Source organism: Bombus vosnesenskii, unplaced genomic scaffold (genome assembly GCF_011952255.1).
Source record: "Bombus vosnesenskii isolate JDL3184/JDL3185 unplaced genomic scaffold, Bvos_JDL3184-5_v1.1 scf7180000013295, whole genome shotgun sequence".
Classification (NCBI taxonomy): Eukaryota; Metazoa; Arthropoda; class Insecta; order Hymenoptera; family Apidae; genus Bombus; species Bombus vosnesenskii.
This window is the reverse complement of record NW_022882946.1, coordinates 8282143-8304120: the sequence shown is the minus strand read 5'-3', so window position 1 is coordinate 8304120 and position 21978 is coordinate 8282143. Positions and strand designations below refer to the sequence as shown.

The 21978-nt window shown below is 31.5% G+C and overlaps 4 protein-coding genes across 4 annotated transcripts; 3 read left to right on the top strand and 1 right to left on the bottom strand.

The window, feature by feature from the left end:
• The first annotated feature begins 2865 nt into the window (after positions 1 to 2865).
• LOC117233459 (tryptophan 5-hydroxylase 1) lies at positions 2866 to 7937 on the top strand. The gene is given in 16 exon segments (XM_033493788.1): positions 2866 to 3790; positions 4082 to 4134; positions 4136 to 4184; positions 4545 to 4758; positions 5029 to 5090; positions 5092 to 5133; positions 5229 to 5296; positions 5389 to 5439; positions 6025 to 6123; positions 6201 to 6247; positions 6335 to 6470; positions 6662 to 6785; positions 6996 to 7225; positions 7364 to 7503; positions 7506 to 7760; positions 7791 to 7937. Coding segments are annotated over 15 exon segments (1614 nt in total). The 5' UTR covers positions 2866 to 3691; the 3' UTR covers positions 7706 to 7760; positions 7791 to 7937.
• A 364-nt stretch (positions 7938 to 8301) lies between these two features.
• LOC117233463 (suppressor APC domain-containing protein 2) lies at positions 8302 to 11186 on the top strand. Its single transcript, XM_033493795.1, is given in 8 exon segments — positions 8302 to 9171; positions 9173 to 9231; positions 9234 to 9245; positions 9248 to 9555; positions 9772 to 9918; positions 9991 to 10203; positions 10270 to 10417; positions 10492 to 11186. Coding segments are annotated over 7 exon segments (1341 nt in total). The 5' UTR covers positions 8302 to 8716; the 3' UTR covers position 10417; positions 10492 to 11186.
• A 292-nt stretch (positions 11187 to 11478) lies between these two features.
• Positions 11479 to 14199, top strand: LOC117233462 (platelet endothelial aggregation receptor 1-like). The gene is made up of 4 exons (XM_033493794.1): positions 11479 to 11981; positions 13353 to 13490; positions 13640 to 13771; positions 14015 to 14199. Exons 1-4 carry the CDS (start codon positions 11933 to 11935, stop codon positions 14077 to 14079), a joined length of 384 nt encoding a protein of 127 aa, XP_033349685.1. The 5' UTR covers positions 11479 to 11932; the 3' UTR covers positions 14080 to 14199.
• A 466-nt stretch (positions 14200 to 14665) lies between these two features.
• LOC117233458 (cold shock domain-containing protein E1-like) lies at positions 14666 to 21134 on the bottom strand. Its single transcript, XM_033493787.1, is given in 16 exon segments — positions 14666 to 15725; positions 15815 to 16014; positions 16017 to 16213; positions 16216 to 16260; positions 16263 to 16396; positions 16489 to 16588; positions 16591 to 16693; positions 16767 to 17003; positions 17079 to 17340; positions 17409 to 17638; positions 17721 to 17931; positions 18023 to 18213; positions 18307 to 18486; positions 18572 to 18859; positions 18861 to 19850; positions 20985 to 21134. Coding segments are annotated over 15 exon segments (2652 nt in total). The 5' UTR covers positions 18966 to 19850; positions 20985 to 21134; the 3' UTR covers positions 14666 to 15556.
• Between the last annotated feature and the right edge of the window lie 844 nt (positions 21135 to 21978).

Sequence of the window (21978 nt, the reverse complement as noted above, 5' to 3'; positions counted from 1 at the left end):
GATGATAAAATGATGATAACGGGCGATTTTTTCACAATAGGTAGATAAAAACTTGTGTATTTTACATAATAATGTGTTCATCACTTTTGTACATACTAAAAGCTATATTATTTCAGGATATCGATTATACGTACCACAATAATCCAAGGATTATAACATTTTATAAACATTTAATATCCATACTAGGATATATTAATTCGATAACTTTGGAATTATCCGTTTTCGAAATAACTATTTTAATCTTAAAAACTTACAAAAGCTTCGTACTTTGAATTAAGTTGCTGATGACATGGAAAAGAGATGGTATGTAAGCATACAGAAGAAGAAATGAGAAGTAGTGATTTTGTTGCATAAGATCTTGTGTCTGGAAGGTTACAAAAGCAACAAGTTTGTATCTTCATTAAGACGTCTTGCAATATATACTATATTTTTCAAACTTGGCTACAGATTCTAATTTTCAACTTGTTTAATTCGTCTCATTTTAATCTGGCACGTTAAAATGATCGAAGAAGTAGGGAAAGATACAGAAGAATCCATCGAATCCAAACTACGACACATTTTTTGCGATAGAATGTAGTATTTGAAAAAAGTGGTGAAGGTTTAAAGAGACGGTTTCGATGATTAGCCCTCCGTAAGCAAACTGGGTCGTTGACAACCCAAGCGAGATTTCACTCTTGAATTTCTTCGAAACGAATTCTTATTTCTATTGGGTAAAGTTTCAAATGTTTGACTTAACGAGCGATTATAATGTAATATAACGTAATATATATACGTTGATAAGTATAGACCTCTTATAAGCTTTCCAGACTTTATAGAAGCCTAGAACAATAACAAAGATTAGGCTTACATATAAATGACCCAGTTTGCCAACCCAAGCCAATCTTGCTTCTTCCAACGGAGTATTAAATTTATATTACACTAACCATAAATAAAATATTAGTTATATTTAAGAAACCATCGAATTGATCTACGCGTTCAATATTTAAAGTTTAGTATAAAAATATTAAGATGCTTGCATTGATTTTTTATTAAAGTAATATTCATGAAATTGACATTAGTTTCGAACAAAATCTATATTATTATCGTAAGTTGTTTGATAGATCCATAAAGACGAAATATATGTATGCATACATGGCTCGCACGCCTTTCCAAGGAAGCATATTTATAGATCCTGGCACTAAACAAGAAAAAAGAAGGGGTATCGACCAATTTAATCCGTGTGCTTAGAAAACAAGTTGTTATAATTATATCGTTGATGTTGTACAAAAATTTGTATAAAGGATTTCGTTTCTTAGATAAAGATCGAATTGGTACTTTGTGTTTCAACGATATCTTAATCTTAAAGTTATTAGTAAAACAACAGAAGCAAATTACAAATGTTGGACTTTGGGCTCAAAGGACGACAGTATGATAAGAGATATCATGCTTTGTAGAATCTCTGTGAATGGGAAGTGAATTTGGCGATACGGGTAAAGGATGAATAGTACAATAATTACTTATGTTCATACGACATATACTACATGGACCGCCCAAAAATAAAATTTTTATCGAGTACAGAAAGATACGAAAAATTAAAAAATTTAACATAAAATAGGAATAAGTATCTAAGCTGATATTATGACTACAACACTTATCTTTTTTTTGTGTTTCAGTACTATAATTATACATATGTTAATATTTCATAATTATGCAATTAGATGCAAAAAAGATAAGTATTTACACAAATGCCAGAATATCATCTTTTTTTTAATATCACAAGTATAAATGCATATGTATCTTTATATTTACTCTTATTATAAAGAAATTTTTTAAATAACCATAATAACAATCACAGAACTGTTAAGTGAGAGCCTTACTGAAGAGTCCATACTAGCAGATCTTGGACGAAACACTCACTTTCTCTCTTCTCTCATTGTGTCTAAGGTATAGGTCTGTTAGGTGAGAGAACAATCACAGAAAAAAAAATTAATTAACAAATGTAACAGCCATTCTCAGTTTAAGCTCACTTAAATATACGAAACAACACGGAAGTATCGAAAAGAAACTTTGTACAATGTAGTAAAATATTTTCTGCAAAAAGCAAAACTATCTTACTAAAAGCTTTCGATTTTTTGTCAAGATTCCATCGGTACTTTTAATTATTCTCGTGTTACTAAAGTAACACAGTCTCAACACCTTAACACTTTAAACAACAGAATGTATCGAAAATCGATGCGACCGATTGTTTCAGCAAAACATTATAACACAGTGTCTCTTATCTACTAGTTAAATCTCGCTATTTATCAATATTGCCTGAAAAAATAATCCAAAAGATATTTTCCGCGACGATTTAGTGACTGGCAGACGGGGCAGATAAACGAAAGATTCTCTCCGCAGATCGAACGATACTCAAATTCTCTTAATGCCAGAGGAACGCTCGGTATAATTCAACAAGGGTGCTAGCTGATAGTCGTAAGTGATGGACATTGGTAATGTGCTGCATCTGCTTTGCCACGAGGCGGAGGAGTGTTCTCGGCTGTTCGAGCTTTTATTAAACAGCCTCTTTGTTCTGTGGAAAAGATACACAAAAGCGAGAATGATTGTCTCGTTGAAAAAAAGAAACGGAAAAGAACGAAAAAAATTAAATTCTCCGAAGAAGATTACACTTCTCTAAAAGCACTTCTCCATTTAGGTATGTGGTTCACACTCACTCGCGATATCGTTTCACAATATTTTCACAATCGTGGATTTAGTAATTCAGAAATGTTAATAATACGATAAATTGCGTAACATTTTCTACGACACGTCGTCTATTACAGACATATACTTGCTGATATTTAATAACAATTGAAACGTGTGCCCGTTATTAACTTGTGACTAACAACATTATATATTTAAACAGAAAAATAAATATCGAGAAAGAAATCCGAAAAATCTTCGATGATGTAATTGTTACCAAAACAAAGTCAAAGTCGAAGGAAGTATCACGAGTTGCTAAATGAACGCGGAAAAGCGTGAACTCGGTAAATCGATGGTTGGATTCGTGTCTTTTCCATGGTAGACTAATTTCACTTGGCCCAGAAACTCTGAGTATAAACGTATGGTGCGGATGGAAGGGAAGAAATCTTTGGAGAATAGCGAAGAGGGGTACCGAAAGAAAAGTATAACATCCCTGTTTCGAAGACCTTGCAATCTCTTCTCCCATTCACCGTTGCTAGTTCTTGCGCCACCCACATTTCGTGCACTCCAGTGACGTCACACAGAATACATCGTGGAACCGGCACAGTTGCCGTTAAATGGGGTGAGCCAACACTCTCTTCTTCAACCCCATGAAAGTCTTATCCGACCAATGGGGAACTTCGTACTACTGTGCGTCGACCAATCGCGAACAGATCGTCATTGAGAAGGACACGTACACGGAGGGGACCGAGGTCTTAAGAAGAGCAGAAGACACTGGTACCGGGACACTGTCGCACGCGGTGCTTAGAGGGACGATTCATTGGATTAACAGCTATTGCCGATTCCGTCGAGAGAAACTGTTTCAGTGTTATCCAAGTTCAACATTTAGATAGATTTTTAAATAGAAATACTTACTTGCATCGTTCGATTGATTTTCTTATTGGTGAGCGAAAATATTATATGTTACAGTATAGATAGAAAATTTTGTTGAAATTTAATTAGAAAGTTTGTTCAGTTTGAATCGAGGATCAGTATGAGTGGTTCCGGAAAGGGCCTTCTCGGGGTGTGGCTATACAGAAGAGGCGAACACTGGGCCATTAAAGAAGGAAGTCCCATACATAAGTCGAGCGATGTGCGTTGATTTTTGAACTGTTGTTACAAAATATAAAATGCCTTTTTTAACTCGTTGTTCTTTCTTCTTCGACAAATTCATGTTCCGAGTTTCTTAATTGTTCCAAGCTGGAGCAATCTTTCTAATCCTCCTTTTCTTGAGACCTTTTCTCGTACCTATATGTATTTCATTCTAAGATTATTACGTGACTTAAGACAATGTAGAAAATCGAAGCAAATAACGAGGGAAAAGGCGGTTTGAGTGTGTGTAAAGTTAAACGTAACACATGGATATGTTCTCTGATTCGTTCAGATCCCCATGGTTGAGCGGAAATCAAACAGCGATAATAAAAATTCTGTCGTTTTTCCTTGAAAACCAAATCGGTGGCTTGGCACGAGCTCTGCAAGTTTTTCAGGTATGATGTTTAACAATATTACACAGGGCCTAATATCCACCCACTCTCACGCACGTTTATCTCACCCACGTTAGGGTCAGAAAGGAAATAGAATTTTGAAAATTTATTCTTGCATACATATAAATAATAATACATTTTTTAATCTGTCATTTTTCATAAAAATATGTTAACATTACTTTATTAACACTTACCTTTCTTTAAAAATCGATATTTGATTATTTACCAATTACAGAATCCTTATAGTCAATAAAGATATCTGTAACATCTTTTTAAAGTGTCCTCTAACATTAGAAACATTAGAATGCGTAGAAACTTTCATGAAAATGTACCAATGTATTTTTAAATCAATATTCCGTAAAGGATCTGGGTGTGAATGTTATTCATATCGAGTCACGGAAATCATTGCGTCGCGGCTCCGAATTCGAAATTCTCGTCGATGTTGAATGTGATTCGAAAAGAATGGAACAGTTGACGAGGATGTTGAGCCGAGAAGTCGCTGCCATTAATTTGGCACAGTACGAGCAAACAGGAAATATTCCTCATGCTCCATCACTTTCTGCCGCTCCGAGTTTTGGTAAGTCATTAATAGATTTTATTTCTTCGTTAAATATCATTTTACATTGTTTAAATTTTGTACTTAAACTTCTAACTTTTTTACTATCAATTAGAAGTTTATAATACCTACTATTAATTTTTACTATAAATTTAAAATTTAAACGATCATTTCATCGAACGATAATTCTTTTAGAGCAATTTCGTTGAATGATCTTTTACAATCAAAATCACTTTGAAAATAAAAAACTTTCCTGAACCAACAAGTGCTGATCATGTTCAAACTTTATAGATTTCAGCGAAGTAGATATGCCCTGGTTTCCACGAAAAATATCGGATCTAGATCAAGCTCAAAAATGTGCTCATGTACGGATCCGAATTAGACGCGGATCATCCAGTACGTTTCGGTTTTCAAACACTGTTCTCTTGTTAAATACGTAGTACCTAAGATATATGCAACATTATATAATACGTTTAATTCAATATTTCCAGGGCTTTAAAGACCCGGTGTATCGCAAACGTCGTGTGCAATTCGCGGATATCGCAAACAATTACAGATAGTACGTTAAAAAAAAATCAACGATCTTTTACGAAAAAAAAATATAATTATAAATTACGATATAAAACACTACTAACATTAATTTTCTTTTAGTGGTCAACCAATTCCTCGCGTTCAATACACGCCAGAGGAGATCAGAACTTGGTTCGTAAATTTACATCAATGCGTTACGTATTTTCTTTTTTTTTTTTTTTATTTGTTAAAAAGATGTTTTAACATTGTTCCGATAAAAATAAATATGTTCGTTGTGTGTATGAAGTTTCTGATAAAACTTTCGCTCATTGCAAGAAATCTTCGTACGTGCTTCGACAAACATGAAAGCAATCTATGACGGAGAAGAACAAATTCTTTTGATAACTTCGCAAGATTTCCTTCAATTACGAAACGATATCCTAGTTCTACCAGTATAACAAGGAAAGCTAACTTCACCCGTCGCCTACGGACGTATGAATCAGCCAAGATTGGCCGCTGGAATGCACTCCTTAATTGTCCTTATTTAATTATCCTCGCGATCTTCGAGTGACTTCCCCAATACGATTTTCTCCAGATGTGTATATAGCGTGGATAAGTAATCTAGTTTCGTTGAAACCTACGAGACATATTCAAGAATGAGAAGATTTAACGCCAATTAATTTAAAACTTAACATCATCGTTAATAATATTTATAAATAATTCTTTGCAATTTTATGTTCTTAAAATTTATCAATGAATAACATTCGTTTTCTATAGGGGAACCGTTTTCCGCGAATTGCATCAGCTTTATCAAAAACATGCTTGTAAGGAATATCTGGAAAATTGGCCAAAACTGGAGAAATACTGTGGCTATAGGTAAAGATTCTTTTGAGGATTAAATCAAATGATATCAAACATAATTAATTTAAATAAACTTCATATTTGATCGACAGAGAGGATAATATACCACAGTTGCAAGATGTAAACGTTTTCTTGAAACGTAAGTATACGATTAATGATAATAGAATTATTTTAATTAGAAATGAATGAAAAATAAACAAATACAATTTGTCTATGATACTATTAGGAACAACTGGATTTCAACTTCGACCCGTAGCAGGCTACCTTACACCAAGAGATTTTTTGGCCGGTCTTGCTTTTCGAGTATTTCATTGTACACAATACATTCGACATTCATCCGATCCTTTTTATACGCCTGAACCGTGAGTAATTTAAAAGTGTATAAATCATATCAAATAACATAAATATGTTGTACATACAGCAAATAGATAATATAGATAAAAGTAAAGCTAGATAAAATTAAAGAATAAAAATAAAGCTGTAAACATATTTTCTTACCATTTCTTCTTTGTATTTTTCCTTTTTTCTTTTAACTCTATTGAATTATTTATAGGGACTGCTGTCACGAATTGTTAGGGCACATGCCGCTTCTGGCGAATCCAAGTTTCGCACAATTCTCGCAGGAACTTGGACTTGCTTCGCTTGAGCCGGACGAGGACATCAATAAATTGGCTACTGTAAGTGTTCTATGCTCCAGGTAGTTTCTTACTTTCATCAAAAATTTATAAAAGCTCATTTCACGAGTGTAAAGAACGTCATATTAAAGAAATTAATATTTATAAATAAGAAGAAAATTCAGAAAACAAGAAGATTGTATTTTGTTTTAGCTTTAATTGTAGAAGTCATTAACTATGTTGAGCTCGTCCTTGTTTTATTTTTGTTTTTAGCTTTATTTCTTTACGGTGGAATTTGGATTATGCAAGCAAGATGGTATACTTCGCGTTTACGGAGCTGGTTTATTGTCTTCTGTCGCGGAACTGAAACATGCTGTGTCCGTTCCTGAGAAGACGTTCCGATTCGATCCAGAAGTGACTTGCAAGCAAGAATGCATCATTACCGCGTTTCAAAATGCGTATTATTACACGGATAGCTTTGAAGAAGCAAAAGAAAAAATGCGGTAATGTTGTACATACTTTATTCTTCCGAAATTTTAAAATATTAAAATATAATAAAAATATTCCAAAATTCTAAAATATTGAAATAAAAATACAATAAAAAAGAAGATTGTAAAAGGAATATCAATTTCTGCTTTTAGAACATTTGCGAACCAAATACAACGACCATTTGGATTACGCTATAATCCCTACACTCAATCAGTGGAAGTTCTCACGGACGCTCAAAAAATCACGGCGGTAGTCAGTGAACTTAGGGGTGACCTCTGTATCGTCTCAAATGCCCAAAGAAGATACACGAACAGGATGATACGGTGGACGTTGAGAGGATAACCAGCCTTTTAACGCAAGGTATCGAATTACCTCAAGATTCTTCGTCTTCTGACAGCGATGTTGATAGAAGTCCTAATGTCGAGTCGCCTGAGAAACCAATAAAAAATCAGAATAAAAACTATTCTTCTGACAATATTGTTGTTAACTCATGAACGTTATTTCTGTAAACGTAGTCTGCGAATAGAACTATCAAAATTAGAAATTATGTATACAATTATGTACACAATTATGTATACAATTGTACGTATACAATTATAGAGTTTAGCAATATGTATATGAAATATGCACAGTTGTCTATGCTTGTAGAAAACGATATTTAAATTAGAAGATTACTAAAGTTGCACTGAGTAGAATGAAAATGAATAAAAAATTATGTGAAGTATAGTAATCAAAAGTTTTAATATACTAACATATTTACTTTCATCATAAAATATCCTGTTACGTGTGAATCGTATTGTTTTAAAAAACTCGTCTGATTTTCTCTTTGATACGGTCTATAACATGTTTTTTGATATTAACAATTATCTTTTTTTGCTTTATCGAGATCCCTGCGACAAATACGTATCAACAATCGATAAATAAAATTCAAAAATTTATAGTTAGCATCTTATTTCTTTTATTTATCAAACATCAAAATATCATGATTATTTTTGTAATATATTAATTTCATATATTGTTTAAGTTATATATGTATATATTATGCGTATATAAATTAAATATCATACTTTAAGAACTGTTTCTATGAGTAAAATAACTGTAGTACGTTCTAGATAGATTCGTACTTCGACACACCTGTTTCATCTGTTGCGTTCATATTTAGTTGCATACAATCGAAGGTTTAAAGAGGTTATCAAAAAGTTAACTGTTAATAAAATACAAAAAAGGAAAATGTATTCAAAACGCCTTAAGTGTATTCATATTTGGCACAAATAATTCTACTAATAATTTGGCAGTACACTTTAATAAATGTTAAATAAACAAAAAAACATTTATCAGATGAATGAAACAATATTTAATTAACGAAATGACTAATCGGACAAATATTCCTTAAAAGAAACAATGTTATACCTTCCACTACCAGGAAGGTAATATATGAGTCTGGAATATTTAAATGAATGTATGTTTTCTTAATAACTATATTTTAAATACGCTTGCATATAAATATGGCGCAAATACAAACTTCGAGCGCGGATGGACTACCAAAGCACTTTGTCACCGCTATGCGTACACTTTTTGATATAATGGATGACCAAAATACAGGGTTTGTAAAATTTTCTGATATTGAAGGCAGATGGCAAGATGATGGAACGCAAGGTCTACCAAAAGGTGTTTTGGACAGCCTTAAAAAAGTCACTCCACCTAATGGATTATTGTCTTTTGAAAGATTTTGTACAGGACTCAAGATATGTTTGCTACAAATTCAAACAGATGGTGACTCTAAAAAACATGATGGTCAACCAAATAGACCGCCATCTGCTCCAATACTTATACCTGATAATCAAAATAAAACAACATGGACATCTCCAAATACAGCAACTATTAGGCCAAATAATGCTATATCACAGCAACGTACCTTAAGCATGCCACAATTATTAGCAGGTCGAAAAGATGTTAATCATACACTTAGAATTAATGGATAGTAGAGGTGGTCCTGAATTGAAGCTAAATAAGGCATATGGACTCCTAAACCTCCACGATGGGTGTTGCATTAGAAGCTAGAACTATTAATTCAGAAAGAAATTTTGACAAATCTGAAATTCGAACTGTATTACAAAATTGGCAGATGGGTTTGTTAATGAATGATGATAAAGCTATAGAAAAAAGACAATTACCAACGGTAAATTATAGATCTGACACTAGAACATTATTAAGACCAACCAGAGTATTGGGAGATGGTAAAGCAGTTGAGTTGCAAAATAATCAAGTTGGCTTACAGCCTAAGAAACCATTAAATAGACGCAGGAACTCCAGGCGTCATGGCAGAATGGTATTGATAAATATGGTAAAAGATATTCTTCTCTAGGATTCCCAACTAACGATTGGTGATTGGTTTTGGGTATGCATGAAATTTGGTGATTATTAACATGTAGACCATAATATAATTTATACTAAATTCAGCATAGTATATAATATGTTTATATTATATTTTAATACATAGTTGGGAAGCCTGTTTCTTAATTTTTAACAGCAGTAACTATTTGATAGCTCTCTTTTTTAGATGAAAAGAATGAAACAGATTGAACAAGAGAAAGATGTATTACTTCAAGGTCTAGCTGCAGTTGACAAAGCTAGAGAATGGTATTTGAAACAAATATCTGCTACTCAGGAAAAAATTAAACATCTTGGGCGTATGGGATCTCATGTGGTATCAAATATGCTTTCCAACTTTATAAAATTATCTGAAATATTCTGTGTTAACATGTATGATTTTATTTAGGAACAATGGACAGAGGCACAGCAAGAACGTTTAGAATTACAACGTGCTCGTGTCTTAGAAGTCAACAGACACTTAGCTGCACTAATAAGTAGTTGGGAACGTGGTGGACTTCCTCTTCACATGAATCTTGCGTTTCTTAGCACTCCTACATCGACCCAACTTCAGCAAGATATATTATCTAGGTTAAAGCAACAGAATCATAGACTAACAGAGGTAAATGAAATAAATATATATGTAATTAATAATATATTTAATTCACATTTGATGATTAAAAATTAGGAAGTCAGTAAAAAAAGCCAACGGATAGCATTACTTGAACAAGAAAAGGACAACTTGGTACGAGAATTGTATAATAGACAAAGTGGTATAGTTCAATCTAGAAGAGCAACAATGATTCATGAACAACATGATCAAACATTCATGTAAGGTACTAACAGTTAATATTTTAATTCTTTTATGTATAACATAAAATTATATTTTACATAAATATTGTTCTTTTAGAATATAAATAAACAAGAAGATTTGCCTTTGATGATATAATGAATTACATGCAAAATATCAGATACACATATATTTAGAAAAATAATTAAAATCATTGTTATAAACTTTTATATCTGTTATATGTGTTGAAATATTTTAAATATCTGCATAAAACATGAAATATTTGTGTGAAATATTCACAGTACTAATACTCGAATGTACTTATACATTGTAAATGAAGTCTTAAATTTTTTATAATCCGTCCAAGTCTCAAAAGAGAGATTATGTTCTTCTCTAATAAATTATTATTCTAATTAATAAATTGCCTTGACCTAATTTTTTATTTTATTACGATATCATAATCTTAGTTTATACGCAAAATTAAATATGTTCGTATTACATTTTTGAAACTGATTATCCTTATCTTATAAACAACTATCCACAAAAGAAAATTGAACGAATAAATTATACACGTTCCGTACTGTAAACTGTAAGCTACATCTACTTCCGGAATTATGACTGTACGTGTCAAATGTTATCGAACTTTAAAATGTGATAATGTACTTCCCTAACCACCCAGCGTTAATATTGGCACTAAATTTACTTAAAAAAATAAGTGTCATTGCAAAAATGTACAATATAAGAGAAATATGGTAAAAATTAACGTTCGTTGGCATTCTATTTCAACTATAAAAGATATTTTAGTTATTTACAAAGTAAAGAGCTAATAATGTTTTTCTGCCGACCATGTGTTCTGTTTAGAAAAACATGTGCGGAATCATATAACGGACTGGGGCTAATCCCGACCGATATAACGTTCCGTGTCTCAGGTCATATTAGTTCGGAATCTCAAGACCTCTCTCGTTATTTTGTTTAAAATAATATATAAATGCACAAATGAACGATATTGATAATAAAAAATTATAACAAATTTTGAAAAAGTACTAAATTTAAAATTAACTGAACAAAAGTCCAAAATATAAATAATAATTCATATCGGTAGAACAAATGAAATTGTAAATCTATATGTATATGTTTGTTAGAAATATATTATATATAGTCAGTGGCTTATTTTACACCCCACGCATGGTTCTTCAGCTTAGTAGAGTCTGGTGGGTATACTCTAAGCGCGTTAGTCCGCATTTAGTTAATAGTCATAGTCATTAAGAGGTGTTGCCCTGCTGCTGTCCGGAGTCGGCTGTCGGAGTTCAGTTCAGTTGACGCGTTCAGCGAGTATAGATAAGCTGACATAGGGAACGTTGCATTGGAGCACAAATTTTATCCTCGCGATAGTGAATGTAAAGAACCCCTTTAACGAACGACCTTTAACCCTACTGAGTTCAAGTAATAGCCCAGCTGCAGGCGCTGGTCGTCGATCTCTGTCTTCTGACATCTACAATTATCTGGATTATCGTTATCGGAACAGTTCTCCCCCGGATTTTGTGAGAGCTTTAAGCCCATCATGCTACCAAGACTGATACTACCAATAATTCTGCTACTCGTTATTATAGGTACGAACACGTTACTTGCGTTTCACTAGAATTTTCATACTGATTAAACATATCAGAGAGGATCGAGAAATCGATATTTCGCTTACGATAACGTAATTTATATGGCGGTATGTTATCACTATGAAAATTTTTCTTCTAATTTAATCGGCATATTGCAACTGTATTTTATCATTTCATAATAACTTACTTCTGCATGCGTGTCTTCATCAATTGTATAAAGATGACCTTAAGAAATATAAAAATTACATTAATAAATTTTTAAATTTGAAGGCGATAGATTTTATTTTAAGATCATGGAAAAGTTATTTTTGTATGATATTATTTGTACTACTTTCCTTAAACAACGTTGATTTAAATGTTGAATAGTAACTCTCTAATAGTAATTTGCTTAAGATAAAATAAATGCAACCGTTCTGTTAAAAGAAACATCTCGGGTTCACCGAGTAGACAGATAATGTGTCACGATAATAAAGCGTACTTTCAATGATGCACATTCCACGTTTCTTCTCGATTGTACCTTATGAAATATGTTTACAATTAAATTTCGTCTTTTGCATGAATAAGAAGAAATATATTTAAGCATGAATTTATTTATAGAAGAAAATAATAGTAATTTCTGATGCATACCCGAAAATTAATTAACCCGCGCAGACATGCTTTATCTCGTTAAATGTTTATCAATCTAGACAAGTGGGAAGTGCAGTGGACACATCCGGTACAAATATGTAGTTGCCTCTGGCAGCGTGTTTCTTCGTAGCATTATCTTTTCAGGGTAAATAAACTGCAGATATATTCACTGCGAACAGAAAATGTTGTAGAAAATGTGCAATTTATAACTTATTGTTTCAATATTTATCGCATTATTTCGTAATACAAAATTATTTTTATTACTAATAAAGTTTGTTCTATTTCCAAATGAATATTCATTTAATTTCACTAAGTTTTAATCCACTTAGTTATATTAGAAGTTACATAATTGATTTCATATAGAGACTTATTTATCATCTACTGATAGAAGTAGTATTTTTTTATGCTATTGTCATTTAATCCGATGGTAAACGTTTTATATTCCGCTTATTGTTGTTTCCAGAATCACACATAAAATACAATATGAATATGGTATTAAATTATATATTTCCATACTACTCTTAAGATGTATTAAATTATATATTTCCATGCTATTCTTAATAAAAGAAGGGAACTAAAAAATTAATTACTTTGTGTCTTTTTTATAGTTTAAATGATATACATATTGATATTTATGAAAATAACATAAAAGATACGACGAATAGTTAGAATTTGATTATTATGTGCTGTATCATATTGTTATATGTATATTTACTAAGTACTTCGATTTGGTTTAAATAATAGGCACATTATCAAAAGCTTGCGATTTGGATCAAATGCAATATGGATGTCGTATCTATAATGCACAATGCAGATGCGGTTACGGTTGTTCTTCTGAATACAGATACAATACTAACGAAGATTGCAAAGAAGCGTTAAGAGGTAATAACTTACCTGTTAATTTTATCCACGATATTAAATATCACTGTTAAACTTGTTCATAGATACTTAGACGAATACATATAAGTATCCAATATTAATACTGGGAGAATTAACCGATTGCTTTTTATTATTTTATTATTATTTTTTAGGTAGGCGTAGTGATATATGTTATAGATCGAAACCTTGTTTGAATGGAGGATCATGTTTGCAAATATCATCAGATCCTGGATTTAAATGTCGCTGCGAAGGAACTGGTTATTACGGACCACATTGTGATAAACGTTAGTCATTATTATCATCGATAAGTAATGATTATAATTATAAACTTTGCAGACATATATTTTACTAACTAATTGATAACTATTCAATTCGGTACTAAACACAATCTGCTCAATTTTCAATTATTTAAAAATGCTAATAATATATTATTTAAAATTGAAGTATTGTTTTGATATAAAATAGAATAAGACTAGTAAATAGAAAATATAACAAAACATTTTTTAATGAAATGATACATTTTGCAGCTTGCCCAGGACCAAATAACCAACGTTTTCGAGGACCATTTCCTTACGAGTGTGTTGTAATTTAATTTGTAATTTACCTTCTTTTAATCTATCAAAAATCAAATACATATTAAGTACAAAAAATAAACATATTTTGCGAAAATTTACACATCTTTGTACATACATAATAAATATATTGTATATATGATAATCGTCTTGTTACTAGAAATATTTTAAAAAATTATTAAAATACTACTTACAAATAATATTCATTAAAAAAATTATAATCTATAGAAATCTCAATTTTTTATATATTGTTTAAATCTCTGAAATTCATAGAAAGAAGATATATCTGATATTTTCACTGTTTATTCATCAATAATTTTACAATATGTATGCACATGATGTGTTGGATCCATGAGTTTTTGACAAACGTTTAGTTTGTATCGTGCTTGCGTTAATGCAAGTTGTTATTTTACTCCTTTCCTATTTTCTACATAATGCCACGTGTACCTCGCTTGCTGTTTCTGATGGCAGAACTTATAAAATGCAATTTTTTTATTCTTCGCATAAGTACTTTTTGTAATTTTTTGTATTATATATCGACTGAATCCGTAATACTAGTTTGATTTTATAACACGAGACTGCATCAGGAACTTAACGACATGTATATATATTTATATGTTATATATTATCTAGGACAAACAATTGGCCAGTTGTAACTTTTTTTACAAATTCATAGACACTTTCTCCTCAATAGAGTAACATGTTACAATAATTTATGTAGTAGAAAACACATGTCTGCTTCTTCCATTAAAAAATTATGTAAATTCACAAATTTTAGTAAATAATACGAATGCGTCTTCTTCGATTTTTTTGATTATATGGCCAATTAATATTATCACATATGCCGTGTATTGCATATGATTTCATTTCCGACTATTATACATTATTTTAACTGATCGCAATACACATTACGGGTAAAACAAATATTCTAAAGAAAATAATATAAATAAAGATTTTATCAACATGTACGTATATTTTTATAAAGACAGACGGGACATTATCTTTGAACGTTACAAACAGACAGGTTGTCAAACAGTTCAATGTTAAATTATTTTCCAATCTATAACTGTACCTATAATAAACTGAATGAAGGAAATATCTTAAAATTTTTTATTGAAAAGAAAATGTAGTAATTAAAAGTTTTAATAATATTTCGTAACCATTGTTCACAATTATAAAAATCTACATGCTTCTCGAAAAAAAGATTTTCAGTAAATTTTTTAAAGAAATTGAAATGGTTCAGACAAACTGCCTTTCTGATTATCTTCATACTTTATAAGATGATAAAATGACTCGTTGTGTTTTATTTTATATTCTTTTCTCAACAAGAAAATCCAATTGATTATTATCAATGTTATTATTGTTGTCACATTAGTCTCAATTTGGCAAATGTTTACGATGCTTATAATAATAATAATCTCGGTACCGAAGTGTATGGACTAAAAACAAGTAATGTAGATTACAATTTGGATAAGCAATAATCCTTTCAATACGACATTACTCTTGGATGGCACCAGGGGTATGCTGGGATCTTTCCTGACTAAATCCACGTGTGCCGTCTGGCCCTCTTGGTTGTCTAACTATTGTTAATTTAGGACCTGTGTCTTCCAAAGATGTAGTACGTAAACGGCTGATCAGACGTTCGGGTCGTTGTTGAACTGCATCACTGTATAATAAAGAAAATAGAATGATATACCAATTAATCAAGATATTAATGAAAAGAAAATATTTAAGTAAACAATTTAAAAAATTCACCTTAATCGCGTTACATTGCATGCAGATGATTTACCAGTACGTTGATTCGTAATCAAAACGAATTCAACCTGATCTCCTGGTTGAAGTATTGCATGATCTCGAACTTCGCTCATGTGGAAAAATAACTTCTTACCCTCATCAACTTCATAAGCAAGAAAACCGAAAGGACCTTTCACTGCATCAACTGTTGCTCTCCTCTTTTCCTCCTAACTGCTACGATATTACAGGCGTGACCTGCCGAATCAACCTGTAATTGTACAGGATCACCAGCTTGTAATAGTTCTCGTTTGTTGACAAGTCCCATAATTCTAAATTCATATTCCGGAGTATCTTCGTCTTCATTAGCGGCATTTATCTTTATTAAGCCAGCATACTCTGCCTGGTCAGGATTTGCACTTAAGGTCTAATAACCGTTCCATCAAGTACTTCGCTAACTGGCGTTGGCTAGGAATGCTTCCACGAGGTAGCAATGTGACGTATTCCGCGGCTACGCAACCACCATTACCTCTATTATTTCCAGAACTGATCGTACATTCAATATCAGCTCCTACTTCCAAAGCTCCTACATCTCCTTCAAAATTGCTAGAAAATAGAAATGATGAAAATATAAAAAGATGATAAAAAAATAGAAATATAATAATATTTTCTTAAATACGTATATGTTAATTATTCACCTGAAGTGAAAAAATATTTCTTTATCATGATTTACAGTCTCAATAAAACCAAATCCATCTTTAAGTGCAGCAATGAAACCTTGACAAACTTGATCATTCAATTTTTGTTACCATTTTGAGTTTTTTCACCAGAAGAGTTCACTAGAGATATGTCAACTGCAACAAGTTCTTTATTTCGTTTTACTTGACAGATACTAAATTGAACCTGAAACACTAATACTTTAAAAGAAATGCATTAATAAAATTACAATAGTACATATATATATATATTAATATACCTTGTCACCAAGTCTTGGAATATTCTTAGGATCACAATCTTTACTAAAGAAAATAACGCTCTTTTGTTGATTTTCTTTTGTATATCCAATAAGACCAGGTACAACACCATTTATACCCTGAATTATAGTACCCAATAAATCTTTTTCTATAATTGTTTCGAATTGAACTGTACCAGCTGGTAAATGCTTCAACCTAATTGCACTTTGTCGATTGTTTGAAAATGAAGAGGATGGGTCCTAATGTAAAGATAATTAATTAAAATATATTTAAAATGTTAAAATAATTTCGAAAAATATGTAAATCATACTTACTTGAATTACTGTGAATTCGACCTCATCTCCTACACTAATTTCTCTATCAACATCCAAGACTTCATTAAAGTGGAAAAAAAGTCGTGTATCTCGATCTACACAACAATAAAAGCCAAATCCATCTTTGAGTGTAACTATAATGCCTTGTTCTCGTCTTTCGCCGGATACAGTAAAAGATTCAGATAACAATAAAATTTCAGTAGCTCTCTTGAGTTGATCTCTAGTATCTGTAGCAATACGAAATTGGACCCAGTCCCCATGTCTACAAATATAAAGTCATAATTATTTCAATGAAAATTAAAAATGAATAAAAATATTCTATAAATATACCTGAGAGTAAAATCTCCTTTTTGATCTTTATCACCAAAAGGAATCTCAACTTCAGAATGCTGTGTATCTCTATATCGAATTCTTCCAGGCAATGGATCATTCTGATGACGAGCTGCAGTGCCCCTTTCCAGAGGTTTCAATACTTGTCCTTTTACTACTTCATTGCTAACTTCTTCAAAAACTATTGAACCAGGTGGTAGCTTAGTAATATTACAAGCTACTTCTTTACCCTGAAATATTAACAATAATTAAATTTATCTCAACGAAACGCGCACGATAATTGTTCATGTAGAATGAAGAAAATATTTATACATTTCGTATTTGTATTGTAAATTCAACGTCATCTCCTAGTCTAAGTTCTTCTTTCATAGATTTAGCTTCGCTAAAGTGAAAGAAAATTTCCTTAACTACGTCAGCACGTTCAATGAAGCCGAAATTTTCTTTCATCGAGCATACAACTCCACGATAGCGAACTGGACGTGTTGGATTTTCCAACCTTACATGACATGCACCCAAATTTCCACTGTAATTAGCAGTATTGCATTAACTCTGTATTCTGCGACAATTTATAATGTATAAATATGATAAAAGTTGATAATAAATAAATGATTTACCGTTGAGTCTCAGCAATTTGAAATGACACTCTGTCACCAGCACGTAAAGTAACATTTCCTTCAACATCATCTTTCGTATATGGCAGAAAAAAACACTCTCCACGATTTTCATAACTGATACGTCCTTGTGTATCACCATTTGTATGCAATTCTGTTGTTACATTTCCAAGTACTCTTTCTTCATTTAGCACCTATATCATATATTTATGTGATTCTGTGCTCCTTATATATTATATTTAATACTTCAGATCATTTTTGTGTAAATATATTAGTGATATACTAACCACTTCTGGAGCAATCTTACTAACAATACTAGCAATAGGTTTGCCTGTCCGTCGATCATAAGTCATTTCAAATTCAACGGGATCTCCAATTTTTAAGTGTTCTATATTACCACTAAATTGGCTAAAATGAAAGAACAACCTTGCTTGTCTTTCACAGCACTGTATAAATCCATATGAATGCTAAAAGAAAATAATAGTATTGTAATTATTATATGGTAAAACAAATATTAAAAAGCTAATAAAGAATAAGTAACAAGATCCTTACTAATAATTTTTCGATTATTCCAGTTTCTCGAGGTCCTTGATTCTCAAATTGATCTTGATAAGTAGAATTATTTGTTGTTGGCTCTTCTGTATAGCCAGTACTTCCTTCCATTCCTGTAAATGTTCCAAAAGGAAATCTGGTAACTTCATTACGTGACATTTTAGTGTTGGGATAACCGGCATATTGTATAGAATTTTTTCCATTCCCAGGAGGTGAATCCATCATATAATGATCACCACTATGATTGGTACCATTTCTGTAGATATTGGTTGTTGGTTGATGTGATCCCTATAACTTTGGGACTTGGTATAGTCATAGACTTGTAATCAAGTATTGCAGGGTCAGAGTTCATGATTGGCGGCTGGAACGTTTTCCACTGAGGATTTTTGGACATTGTCTCGAATTTGCAGAATTTTAAATGTAATCTTTACGTATAAGTTTTCCTCTTTTCTTGAAACAATTACTTAATTTCTTTTATGTTCACTTCTGTTTCACCACAATATATATTTATATATATATACTTATATTTAGAAATTTTTAGTCTTTTCAATTATTTAAGTGTTAACATAGATATCACAGAACGGTTCTTGGTACCTTATATCTTCATTCACTATTATAATGTTACAAGAACTTAATACAGAGGAAGAGAGGTTTCTTAAAATGCTGCAGGCTCCTTTGTGTGACCAAGAAGTGGAAGGAAGGGTTTGAAAGTATTTTGACGTTTGTCATAAATTATTTATAAGAGAGTACCCAGGCAACTCTGTGCAAAATTGGCACTCTTTAAATACGAATACAAGTGTTTTATTAGTCAAGAGCAGCACAATCTCAGCCGCAATCACAATCACGGTCACTTTATAGCTCACCTAACTCTTTCTCACAAAGCTTGTGTACACAATATACAAATGAACAATATAGTTAATGTTGATTTACGAATTAATACAAGTACAAAATTCTTAGCACGTCATAGACCATTGATACTTTCCATATATGTATGCACATGTTATAACAACTGTTTGATATTTACTCAATTTAGCGTACACTAGAACAACTGTGTTCCTTTTAAACAGCAGTCATCCTTTATAAAAGGAGTAAATCAAAAAACATAGGAGATTTAAAAGATAAATGTTGACTTGAAAATCCTCAGATGTCTTCAATGCGTGCTGAGTGTGATTGTGTTGTTCCAATATTTCTATGTTAGCGTTTCTTTCTTCAGCATTTAATTATGGAATTTACAGTGAGCCTTGGTTTCAAAAATGTCCTAAACTAACAATTACACAAGCTGAAATAAAAAACATTTATTTAATTAATATAATCAAGCACACATTAGAGAAATAAAAATGTATTATCATAATGATTATGAGCTTTATGAAAATAATAGTAAGTAATTACTTTTCCTCTTAATACTTAAAAAAGTATCTACAATAATATACTAAGTTATATGATTATATCTAAAGAAGATTCTTTATGTTAAAATAAAAAAATAAACAATATTGTTTATGTATCTTAGATAAAGTATTATACATTTGTAGTAATAGATTATTTTATAAACATATTGGAATATAAAATTAAATTATTTGTTTCTTATTATGATTTTAATTTGTAATTATAAACTTTTACAACATGCAAAATTAAAAAATTAGCTATCATAAATCAGAACAGAAGTGTTATTCTAACTAAAGTAAAAAAATTGTTATCAGAAATAAAAGGAATAATATCTCATTTGTATATATAGGTTATTATATATATTTTTCAACCCACAATATTCAAATATATATAGCATTCTAAAATATATTTCTTGTGATCTATTTGTGGTTACATATGAGATAAATAAGATATTTACAATAATTGACTGCCAGTTTGACATTGACTTTTTATACTCCAACTGGCACTGTTTCTTCATTGCCTTTTATTTATTTTTCGAAATTTTACTCGTATTCAAAGTCTCATTTATCGATATGATGCAATTAGTCAAAACATCGTTATCATTAATTTATCATTTAAATCATAATTCTCGAACTTTACTGTAAATGGGATGCAATACTTGAACACCCACATGAAAATGTTTGAAATATATGTAACAATATAAGCAATTACAAGTTTCTTTAAAAAGTAAATAAACAGACGTTTCATTCAACGGAATTTCATGCAAGATAATATTGAATTCAATATAACGATAACTGTTTATAGGATGTACCCAAACAAAAATCTGAAATATTTTACATGCTCGCTAGTTACGAGAATCTAATTTTTTATGAGGTCACTCGTTTCTTTGGGTATCATAATGATTTATCAAAGTCCCGTATGCATATAAAATATATATACAATTGTCAGGAAGCAAATAATTCTGCTAATTATAAATGTTTCATTGCAAAGCTCATAATCGAATAGCTTTAAAAAGATTTATAAAACTCACCACGACACAGCACAGCACTGACGACATGCCGCCATGTTGAATGTCAACATTCAGTATTCACATACAAAACAGGAGCAACTACAGAGTGACTACAGCTAAAAATTTGGGTTCATAGCCATCTGGTAATATTGCTACAAAAACAATTATTCGCTAGTCCTATTAACCGTAGAAAACTATAAATTTATATTTAAAAGCTAATAAATTTAATAAAGAATAAATAATTGGTTGATTATAGAAATAGGGTGCACATGAAAATGAAAGTGTGTTCTCAACATAACGTTTTTGAGTTATGTCCAGGAAAAATTTAAACCAATGATATTAAAGTGCGTTCGAAAAACTGTCAAGTTTAATATTTTGCCGAAGTTATCAAAAAAGCAAGTGTTTCATATTTGTGTTAAAAATACAAAATGGAGTGTTCTTTAACCCTTAGAGTGCTATGGACGCATATATGCGTCTGGCGAAAGCTATCGGTGTGGACTAAGGACACATATATGCATTTTTTGTAAGTGTCCGGCATGGACTAAGGACGCATATATGCGTTTGTCAATTTTTCCGAACACCTACGCAGAAGTAATACTATTACGTTTGTGTGAGATAAATATAAATGCATTTCTTAGTAACGGCAGTAAACAAATGCCAATAATGCCTCGTTATAACAGTTGTCTACCTGTTTTGCGGACAGTCGCATCTGTTTCGCGGACTGTTCCATACCGGACAACGACCGAGGACACCCAGAAAATCCGCGGCATAAAGACAATTTATAACAACTTCCAAGAACCTCAGAGGCTCGTCACGTACCGGAGAGTCCAAGATAATGCCCTATATAATCTATATTCACGATAGTGCCCTATATAATCTATTTGATTATCTTTTACTTGTGACACTCTTCAAAATGGCAAGTAATATTGAGGAATATTTTACAAGAGACGACAGCGAAATAGAAGATTACGATTCAGGCGATTTGATGAATGATGTGTACCAGTTTGATTCACCA